The sequence below is a fragment of the Rattus norvegicus genome, chromosome 16, assembly GCF_021556685.1.
Source record: "Rattus norvegicus strain SHRSP/BbbUtx chromosome 16, alternate assembly SHRSP_T2T, whole genome shotgun sequence".
NCBI classification, from domain to species: Eukaryota; Metazoa; Chordata; class Mammalia; order Rodentia; family Muridae; genus Rattus; species Rattus norvegicus.
In genome coordinates, this window is record NC_141549.1 from 9,649,745 (window position 1) to 9,661,748 (window position 12,004).

A 12,004-nucleotide genomic window follows, 5' to 3' on the forward strand; every position below is an offset into this window, starting at 1 on the left:
CACTATCTCAGAATAGTAGGAGTATGCATGATTCTAAGATGACTTGAGTAACAGCATTAACATCTGGGCCCCTTGGACATCTTGATTAAGAATATATGGCTTATAGAAGCAGAGTCAGAACAACCCCTTGAGCCCACAGGGATGGGAAGAGTGTCTTTTCCACAAGCTAGAGTAGAAAATCTCACAACTCACAGAATACTGGCAAACCCAGACACTCTAGTTACTTCCCAGGAAATTCATGGCACATTGGTGGTGGGGGTGGGGGGTGGGGTGGGAGGGTGGTTATCTCAATTTTCATCTTAAATCAGAAAGAGCAAAAGCAAGTAGGTAGGAAAAAGGAAGTAATGCAAATCAGAACGGAAGTGAATAAAGGAGAAAACAGAAAAATCATCATAATGTGAATGCAATCAATAAAATGAATAAAAATAGACAAAAAGAAACACAAATTACTAGTTTCAGATAAGATCAATAGTATTACCTAGTCTATAAATATTTAAAAGGCTAGTAAAAGAATGACTTAATATCAATAATTTTTGCTATGTCAATTTTTTTTAATATTTATTTATTTTATGTATGTGAGTACACTGTCACTGTCTTCAGACACACCAGAAGAGGGCATCAGATCCCATTACAGATGGTTGTGAGCCACCATGTGGTTGCTGGGATTTGAACTCAGGACCTCTACAAGATCAGTCAGTGTTCTTAACCACTGAGCCATCTCTCCAGCCCCACTACATCAATAATTTAAATGAACAAATTTCCTGAAAACTATAAACCAAAATTCACTCAACAAGTAGAAAATCTTCATAGCTCTGTATTTATTAAGTACATTGAATTCATAGTTAAAACCTTTCAACAGTGAAAACTTCGAAGCCTGAGATGCTGGTGTACAGCTGTAATCTTAGCCATGGAGTGGCCGCGAGTAGAAGAATCGTGAGCGGAAAATCAGGAGAAGCTAGATAATGATATATAAAGGAAAAACATAACTATACGTGAAAGACATTAGGTGATCAGAAGACTGTGAAATCAATATCTGGCTCATCTACCTATAGAGTGCTACATTTCACTTTCATATTTAATTATATACATTCTCACAAGTGGTAGCCTCTTTGCTTACACTGAAACTAGCAACATTTTATGTATAAAGATCTTACCTGAATACTTATCTGTTAGGTGAGTTGCTAAGTCTGATATCTTGACAAAGGAGGATGTATTTTTTTGAAATTTTGCTTTAAATGAAATTGCTCTTGTATCATCATCAAACAGGCATTCACAGGATGACCACAGTGTTGTATGTAATTCTAAGTTTTCTAGTATGCAGTTCCGCTGAACAAAAAGGTACTTAAATTCCCAAATACAATCTTAAACAAAAACAAATAAAAAGTCACCAAAATAAAGGGTCTATACTCAGAATCAGGTTAAGTAGACTAACCTAATTAAATCAGTTAAACCTAACTTTTATCACTAAAGAATGTGGGCAAAAAGACAAAATATAACAATGTGTTAAAGCAAATGAATTGAAAAGCTACAGATGTTAAGATTTCTGAGAGAGCCTCTCTCTTAAGAGTCCCGGCTGCCCTGAACTCTTAGGCCTCCTGCCTCTGCCTCCACGTACTGGAACTGCAGGTGTGTACCACCACACTAGCAAAACCACCTTTGTGATCTTTCCTGATGATTTCTTGGGCCCCAAAACAACTGCCGTTTAGAACAGCACAGTCTAATTTTAACATATATAAAGTCTATAATAAATTTTTAGCTAGTTGAGTTTTTTAACTGAAATGGACATTTTCTGACTCCCTCATTAAGAACTAACTTTCGTTGTTTTGTTTTTATTCAGAATTGACAAGTAACTCAGCCAGTCTATGCAGACAGCATCATTAGATATTAGGTGGGTGCTGGGAACTGAACCAGGTCCTCTGCCAACAGTCTAATAGCTGATTATTGGGAAAACTTGTAGAGAAATATCCTTTTACTTTAGTGTAATTTTAAAGTTGAATATACAAATATGTATGTACATACACACACACACAATTATTGACCAGAAAGTCTATACTGCTATTGCTTAAAAGTCGGAAATGTTGGGCTGTTGGCAGAGTGTGCAGTGTGCAGTGTGCAGTGTACAGTGTGCGTGAGACACTGCATAAACTGCGTGGTGGTGCACACTGCAGTGCGGCCTCGTGAGAGTGAAAGCAGGTGGCTCAGGAAGTCAAGATCAGGAAATGAGTGGAGGCAGCCTGGGCTAGTCCCTGTCAGTCCTTACGGAGGTTACCAGAATAGGGGCTACTGTGTGCAAACACGGGTTTGTTATCGTGGTTCCGGGGAAGTTAGGTAAATAAGACAGCTAAATTGTTTCATCAGTAAACTATTGCTTGTGGCAAACTTGAAGTTATATTAGAAAAGTTTTTAACCAATTTAAATCCGTATTTGAATTGTGGATTTAGCATATAATCGGACTACAAAGGTAGACATGACTGACTGGATAATACATAATCATCCAAATCATCCAAATATAAGCTGGGATTATATGCATTGCTCTGCTTAATTAGCTGTGCTAGGAAAGCACTTTATCTTAACTTGTGATGCATTCGAAACGATAAACTGTATTTTAAAATAACTGCATGAAAATGACATTTGATTCTGTATAAATTATTTTACGGTCACCTAATTATGCTTTTGTTTGTTTGTAACAGGGTCTCATGTAGCTCAAGCTGGCCTCAAAATACCCACGTATCCAAAGATAGCATTGACCCTGACCCTGTGCCTCTACCTCCCAGTGGTGAATTTACAATTACTCTCCAGAAATATGATTTATGTTGCTGGCGTACCTCCACTAGAACCTAAGCCACGATCAATGCCTGCTGCATACCTGCTAATAAGACATATTTCAAAGAAATGAAATTTGGGGATTTCTTCCTATTCTTCCCCAAAGCATCAATTCCATATAATCAGAAATGATTATATAAGCTAGGTCTGTTATCCTTAAGTATGCAAAAGCCAGTGCCTACTACAGAGGCTGACATGGACATAGCCTCAAGAACTGCTAAAGGAACAAACAAGAAGGCTAACAGTTTCTGGAAGTTCGATCACTTAAATGATCCTTCAAAACTGAAATTTCTCTATTAAAAGGAATTGTCTTGAGGTATTAAAGCAGATGTTAAAACTTTAAAATAATGAGGATATATAAAAATTTGGGCTTAATTAGTGAACTCAGCAAAAACAATTTATATCAGAATTCCTGTGTACATGCTTTCAATATTAACTAAAAGTCATAGAATTATCTAGATATATTAATAAATTCTCTTCTACTACCACATAATCTTAACTCTAAAGAAATAGTCACATTAAGGAAAGAGCAATGTGGGGGTTGGGGATTTAGCTCAGTGGTAGAGCGCTTGCCTAGCAAGCGCAAGGCCCTGGGTTCGGTCCCCAGCTCCTAAAAAAAAAAAAAAAAAAAAAAAAAGGAAAGAGCAATGTGTTCCCCTACAACTCCACCTCTGACCTACATTTCGTTTAGCATGCACTGGACTCGTGTTCACAGCTAACATAGAATGGTCAGTGATCATGTCTGTCATCAATACATGTTTGTCAAATTTCACAACTGGACAAACATCTGTCACTATTTGATCATAACATAAAAGTCAGACTTATCTCAAATCCTAGTTAGGGGCTATTAATGATTAAGAGACAATGTGACAGATCCTACCTACAGATAAGCACTTGGGCAGAAGTCTGGATGCAACATTAACTTATCCAAGTCTGAAATAATGAATCATTTGATCAATGTCTACATTATTTTGCAGAGTAAAGTAACTAAAAAAAAACACTGATTAAAACATCTCTCTATGTTAAAATCAGAATTTCACAGCAGTAGAAAGATACTGTACTAATTCATTGAAATATCCCTTCTAATTTAATGTACCATAAATTATTAACTTGTGCTTTTAAAAAACATGCATACTACTGGGCTGTATTTTTAGAGCAAGCATTCTACAGTGACCAAGAGTTCACATTTTGAACTGTAATAAAATCCAGAACATAGTAATTAATCCGATAGGAAATGTGACTTGAAAGACTTAATGTATCCCTATAACATCAGTCTTCTAACAGAAAGGAATTTATAAGAACACTCTATCTGAGAAAAAAAAAACAAAAAACAAACAAAAACCCTACAGATCCCTTTCTAGAATAAAAGTTTTAAAGACCCTCTCTGAGGGGTTAGAAATGGCTCAGCAATTACAGGCGTGTGCTGCTCCTACAAATGACCATGTTCCAACACGCACAGAGCTGTAACTCCAGCTCCAGGGAAGCCAGTGCCCTTTCCTGAACTCCTGAGGCACTCACACACACACACACACACACACACACACACACACACACACGCACACACGCACACACACATACATACACACACGTACATACACACACACATACGCACGCACACACACATACACACACATGTACACACACACGTACATACACACACACCCACATACATACACACACGCACATACACACACGCGCACACACACACACACACGCGTGCACACACACACATACACACACATAACAATGTGAAAAAGAACACTGTTTGAAGGAGAGACTGTTGTTGTTAATGTCCTCATGTAGTAAGCATGAACACATTCAAGCCTTTCTTTTGTCATCATTAATTACAAAGAGCTTCTAGATAACTAGATAACTAAATTGCTTTAAAATTATAGCAAGAGCAATTTTCAGAGGAGCATTCAATCATTATTATTTCAAATGCTATACTCTCTTCAGAGTCTCTGCACTACGGACAGATAAACATTAATCATTTACCGAGATATAAATAGGTTATGTGCTTTTTTCAGTGTGTTTACCTTTTTTCCTTTGAAGTTGAGTATGCCAGGCTGCTCCAGGACCCCATAATACAAGCAGGTAATGTTGACCTTGAGCCTGTTCCACCGTTAACACAACCTTTCTTTGCTTTTGTCCTCTGTAACTATATAATGCCTCTAGAAAAGGAAAAGAAACATTCTACTTGGTATTACACAGTATCCCATGGTAAATACATCGTGGTAACCAACTGATATACTAAGATGGTCTTGTACAATAGTATTTATAAGCTAAAATTAAAGAGACTCAAAATACTTACCTGTCAATACAGTGATGTTCACTACTCTGAGCACTGCATGGACTAATGTATCAGGCTGCAACTGCTCCAATTCCACAAACTTTACGGTGTTGATTTTCTGAGGCTGCCTCTGAGGCAGATCTTTGAGATAGGAATGTTTTGAAGACACATATGTCAGTAAATCCTGAAGTATAACATTGGCAATTATATTGGAATCTAAGGAAGCAAAAAACATAAAAACAGAGACTAAAGATGACATCATATTTTGTTGGTAATCATAAATGAAAAACCACAGCTGTGGTGGTTTGAATAAGAATGCCCCATAGGCTCACAGATTCATATATTTGAATTCTCAGACATCAGGGAGTGGCACTACTTGACAAGGATCAGAAGGTGTGGGCTTGTTGGAGGAAGTGTGTCACTGAAGGTGGCTTTGCAGCTTCAAAAGCCCTTCCTGCTGCTGTATCCTGATCTGGATGTGGAACTCTCAGCTCCTTCTGCAGCACCTTGTCTGCCTGTGTGGCCCCATGCTCCCCACTATGAGGACAATGGACTCTGAAACTGTAAGCTGGCCCCAGCTGAATGCTTCATTTTGTAAGAGTTGCCATGGTCATGATGTCTCTTCACAGCAACAGAACACTGACTAAGACAACAGCTCTCATCTTAAAGAGAGTAAAGTTAGTTAGGAAGCCATCTTTGAGTAATGTTCCAAGAACACAGATTTAAGATCTCAAATTCCGGGGCTGGGGATTTAGCTCAGTGGTAGAGCGCTTACCTAGGAAGCGCAAGGCCCTGGGTTCGGTCCCCAGCTCCGAAAAAAAAAAAAAAGAACCAAAAAAAAAAAAAAGAACCAAGATCTCAAATTCCATGTTCCAACACAGAAGCAGTTTCACGAAGTTTTACAGTTTCACAAAAGAAAGTCATAAATCAAGGCAATTTTAAAATACATTGGTTGTGGGGCAGGAGAAATGGCTCAGTGGTTAAGAGTACTGGTTGCTCTGTAAAGGACCTAGGTAAGTTCCCAGAACCCACATGGTGGCTCTCAACTATCCATAACTTCAGTTCTTGAGGGCTCAGTGCCCTATTCTGACCTCCTCAGGCATATGGTGTGTGCATGAGTGCGTGCATGAGTGTGTGTGTGTGTGTGTGTGTGTGTGTGTGTGTGTGTGTAGGCAAAACACCCATACACATAAAATAAATAAATCAAAAAATAACGATAAGATAGATACATTGCTGGCTATCTTGGAAAAGCAGGTACAGCAAGATGGGGGAAGCTTTTCTGTAAGACAGGATGCTATCTGATGACGTGCTCAGGAAATGGCTACTCTAGAGGGCTAAAACTAGCCCCAAATAAGTAATTAGTCTTTAGACTTGCAATGTTCCAATGTCTTCACAGTACTTAAAATCTTATATTTTGGTTATGAGCCTAGCCTATAACAGTTGAGTCATCTCTCCAGCATCACAGTTTTGAAAATCCAATCAGTCAGTATCTGCAGACACTGCCTCTTTTCACAAGTTTTGTCACACTATGCATGCACAATGTTTTCTTTCTTTTTTAAAAAGATTTATTTATTTTATTTACATGAGTACACTTTAGCTGTCTTCAGACACACCAGAAGAAGGCTTCAGATCCCATTACAGATGGTTGTGAGCCACTATGTGGTTGCTGGGAATTGAACTCAGGACCTCTGGAAGAGCAGTCGGCCATCTCTCCATCCCACAAAATGTTTTCTTTGAACTATGTTTTATGTTGTAATATATAAATATATATGAACCATTACTTTATTTCTATATAATATGTAGCTTATTCTTGACTTAGTTTACACCAAAAAATAAAGGTTGATACCGTTAGACAATAGAAACTTGCCATCTCTAGGAAATTAATACTGTTCCAATCTATAATTAGGCCCAGAGTTTCTATTATTTTTTACTCTTCTATGCTCCAGAAACTGTCTGGTGGGCTCCCAATCTCTAGAGTCTAATTTGACCCCATCTTTCCCAGCTAACCTGACAACAGTTCTTCATCAACAAGCTCCTTAGCAAATCACTTCTGCAATAGCCTACCAGCCACTTAACAGACTCTCCTGAACCTGCCCTACACCCATCGCTAGTTTAGGCTGCTGTCCTTATCACTTTCAAGGTGCTATCAAGTCAAGTCGTCACACTCCTGTTCCCAACCAAGTTCTGCACAGCACAGCAACCACACGTGCACAAGACTCCCTAATTCTCATTTAAGCATGTGTTAATAGTAATACTTCTTTTAACTGTAAAAACAGCCACTTAATTATTCAGTTGTAATACCACTTAATGATTTTATCTTCACCTTTAAATGGTTTTTTAAATTTTTTTGATTATTTTATGCATGTGACTGTTTTACTCTGTACCTCATGCATTCTTGGTACCTGCAGTGTGTGTCAGATACCCTGGAACTGGATCTATACATGGCTGTAAGCCACCATATGGCTGCTGGGACTCATAACCAGAACCTCTGTGCAAAATACACTTCTAGCCACTGAGCCAATTCTCCAGACCCTGTTTTAAATTACTGAGACGACCGTTACAACTTACATACAATCAAATATGCATACTTAGAAGCACGGATTGAAAGGTGCTCAGCAGTCAAAGGAGTCTTCTAAAAACCTGATGGTCTGAATCCTAACTCAAACTCCCACAAACTCTTCTGAATTCCACACAGGTACCCCACCCCCACTGAATGAATCAATCAATCAATCAATGTTTAAGAGAATGGATTAATAAGGTCTGCTAATCAAATTCAAATTCTTCTGAAGGAAAGGAAGATATGTTCATATATATGACAGACTTATGGCTAAATTTGATTGGTTTTCTTAGAAATCACGAGTTTATAGACTAATCTGCCCTTCTTCGTTCTTTCTCCCATTAACAAGGTCATCTGCATCCACTCCATCTGCTACACTAACACCTAAGTATTTATTCACTCACCAGAGGAGCATCTACTACGTGACAGGTGCTAAGGAGACAGAGAAAAACCACATCACCACAATCTCAACACAGAAAGAGTTAATGATTGACCTAGAAATGCCAAGCAACCAGAGCTTCCAGGGACTAAGCCACTACCTAAAGACTATACATGGACTGACCCTGGACTCTGACCTCATAGGTAGCAATGAATATCCTAGTAAGATCACCAGTGGAAGGGGAAGCCCTGGGTCCTGCTAAGACTGAAACCCCCAGTGAACTAGACTGGTGGGGGGAGGGCGGCAATGGGGGGAGGGTTGGGAGGGGAACACCCATAAGGAAGGGGAGGGGGGAGGGGGATGTTTGCCCGGATACCGGGAAAGGGAATAACACTCGAAATGTATATAAGAAATACTCAAGTTAATAAAAAAAATAAATAAATAAAATGTAAAAAAAAAATAGCACACTCAGCACAGAATGTAAACTGAGGACAAGGCTGACTCTCAGTAAATTGTTTACCTAGCACTTGGGTGGCACTGGGCTCTATCCCTAGAACCATAAATGGTCAGGAGGGATAGAAGGCAGGAGGAGGGGGGAGAAGGGAGGGGAGTTATGAAAAGAGAGAAACGTTCCTGAAAAGAGACAGAGAGAAGGAACTACCTAGAAAACAGTTGGCTAGAATCTCCAGGGAATAAACTGGAGAAAGCTGAACAGCAGCTGTGAGAAAAGATGCATGGTGGCTGAAAATCTCTAGCACGGCAGCAAGGAAAAAAAATACACAGTCCGTCCCAGAAGGGTTAGTGTGGCCTAGGGATCTCCTCCTCACATTGGAGTCACTCACAAGACAAAAGGCCTCGGAAAATACTGTGCTCTCAGTAACAGATATTTTAAAAAGAAAAGAAGGGGGAGGAAGGGAACAAAGATTATACAGGACAGCAGCAGAGGAAGAACATACGTCCCAGGAACAGCCTCTGTCCTAGCAGAGTGTCAGACGTCTTTGAAGTTTCAACTGCTTAGTGCTTGAGACCCTCAGTGAGTCACACTCCTGGGACACTGAGAGCAAATGTCATGGAACCAGATTCTGAATCCTGAGCAGAAGAATGGTTCAGTGGTTAGGAGAACTGGATGCTCTTCCAAAGAACCCATGTTCAATTCTAGCACCTTCATGGCAGCTCACAGCAGTCTGCAACTCCAGTTCCGGGGAACCCTATGCCCTTTTCCAGCCTCAATGGGCACTTTACACATGAAATATGCAAACATACATGTAGATAAAACATTCATAACACAGAAAATAAGTCTTTAAAAAAAGAAAAGAAAAAGAAAACTTTAGTAGCTCAGTTCCAGTCAGATACAGAGCCTGCAGGGTAACAGACAGAGGTTTCAAGAACTATCCTAACAACAGAGATGACAGCCTGGTAATGGGCTCACCTTCTCAGCAGGACTCCTAAAGGACTACCTAGAGGCATGACCAGCATTTCCAGCCTGACCTGTGAAGGACAACCTACTGACAGGACCAGGATCTGAGAGCCCACCTCAGCCCAGGAAAACGGCCTAGGCAAGAACAGCATATACATCCTGACCCCAGGGCCTTGAGGAGGGAGGGGTAAGCAGGTTCTGTGACCAAATCCACAATGGTCTGCCCACTGACACCTCAGCTACACCATAGCCAGGCTCCACTTAAACACTGACAGCACTCTCTTTTAAAAACACAACAAATAAAAACAACGAATCCAAGAAATGAAATAAAGCCAGATGCACAAACCCAATGCAATAATAGAAATATATATATGATGCAGCATAACTCCTCCAAAAGTCACTGGTTCTCAAGTAACATCCTCCAGTGAGAGTGAACCCCAAGAAGTCAAAAGCGCATGTTTAAAACATCATTCCTGAATGAATTTTAAAACAATACGAATGAGAGAGAAAAAGAGAGAACTGAATGAAATAAAGAACCTCATACTAGATAGAAAAGAGGATCCCATAAACAGAACCATTGAGAACTACTGAGGAAAAGCAAACTGAAATACTGGAATCGAAAACATAGTACGTTAAATTAAAAACTCATTGTTGTAAGTCTCACCAATAGAAAAGATCAAATAGAGGGCCAAATAAGATTAAATGTAAAGTGGAAAAATTTGAATATTCCAAAAAGACAGAGATAAACTAATAAGAAGCCAAGAATGGGACCTGGAGAGGTGGCTCAGCGGTTAAGAGCACTGACTGCTCTTCCAGAGGTCCTGAGTTCAAATCCCAGCAACCACATGGTGGCTCACAACCATCTGTAATGAGATCTGATGTCCTCTTCTGGTGTGTCTGAAGACAGCTACAGTGTACTCATATACATGAAATAAATAAATAAATCCTAAAAAAAAAAAAAAAAAAGGGCAAGGATGGCACTCTCAAGCCATTGGGACTTTAAAAAAGACCGACCTAAGATTTATGGGCATTGGAAAAGAAAGCTTTCATTCTCAAGCTTTCATTCATTCATTTCAACCAAATCATAGCAAAAAACAAAAAAAGACTCTCAATTATAGGAGAAGATGACAATCCAAACACGAGGCATTTAGAACATTAAACAGAGAAGATCAGCAAAGAACTTCCCTCATCGTATCCTAATTGAACTACTATATATGGAACAAAGGAAGTATATTGAAAGCAGCCAGAAAAAGTACAAAGTCACGTATAAAGATGAGCCCATTGAAATAATTGCAGATTTCTCAACAGAAACTTTAGAAGAAATGGTGCGTTTCTACTGTATCCTCACAGACACACATTGTAATGGAGGATGAAGAAAAGCTCACAATAAATCCAAGCTAAGGGGATTGACGACCACTAAGCCAGCGCCACAAAAGACACTTGAAGGAATTATTTGAAGTGAGGAAAAAGACACACGCAACAATAAAGCCACAGGGAAGAACAAACTCTGCTTGACTAAGAGTGAGCAGAGAGGGCAGGAAGACACCAACCTCCACAGTGAGTAAACGTGGCAGGGCTAACACTTGTCACTATGCAAATGGTTACAATCCCCAGTCAGGGCACTGAGTAGCAGAACAGATTAAAGGACGGGGTGTGGTTTTAACCTTCAACTTGCTGGCCCGTCTGGAGGGCTGCCCTGGCCGGGTTGATGTGGGAAGGGAACCCAGTGTGGGCAGCACTGCATGAAAGTGGGGAAACGCTGACTAGCAAGCGTGCATGCGTTCATTTCTCTCTGCTTCTGACTGTGGAAAGATTTAATTAGATGCTTTAAGTTTCTGCCACCTTAACCTCCTACTACAATAAACAGTAAACTTGAGTTATGAGCTAAAATAAATCTTTTCTCCCCAAAGTTGCTTGTCAGGATATTTTATCACAGCAAAAGAAATGAAACTAGGCCAGCAGGATACATCTATTTGTTGCCTCCAATAAATAGACCTCGCCATAAAAAGACAGGCAATATCCTAGAGCAGCGGTTCTTGACCTTCTCAATGCTGTCTCTCTTTAATACAGTTCTTCATGTTGTGCTGACCACTAACCATTAAAATATTATTGCTACTTCACAACTGTAAGTTTTTTACTGTTCTGAATTGTACTATAAATATCTGTGTTTCCCAAAGGTCTCTGGGGGTCATGACCCACAGGTGAGAGCCGTGCCATGGAGTGACTGGAAGGAAAAGGAATCCCAAGCAAACAGAGCGTGGAAACAAGCAGATGTAACTGTTCAAATAACTGACAAAGACTTCAAAACTAGCCAAGAGCAATGAAGGCGACCTCAAACTGATTAAGGGAACAATCCATGTAAGGGACATTTCAATTCTAAACATAGATGTGAACACAGGTACACCTAATTTCATAGAACAAATAATACTAGATGTGAAGCCAATTAACTCCAGCATACTAGTGACTTCAATATCTTACTCTCACCAGATGGCAGGTCACTCGAACACACACACACACACACACACACACACACACAGA

At 39.7% G+C, this 12,004-nt stretch overlaps 1 protein-coding gene across 30 annotated transcripts in view; it reads right to left on the reverse strand.

Moving 5' to 3' along the window:
- Shld2 (shieldin complex subunit 2) overlaps positions 1–12,004 on the reverse strand; it is a 99,542-nt gene that overhangs the window by 10,740 nt on the left and 76,798 nt on the right. For 24 of the 30 annotated variants that reach the window (XR_015639499.1, XR_015639497.1, XR_015639498.1 and 21 more), the window contains 3 exon segments: positions 5,135–5,329; positions 4,860–4,994; positions 1,155–1,361 (listed from right to left, as the gene is read on the reverse strand). Coding sequence is in view for 26 of the 30 variants with exons in the window: in XM_087588778.1 (XP_087444904.1) it covers positions 1,155–1,361; positions 4,860–4,994; positions 5,135–5,329 (537 nt within the window). In the remaining 4 variants the exon portion in view is untranslated. 30 annotated transcript variants of the gene reach the window in all.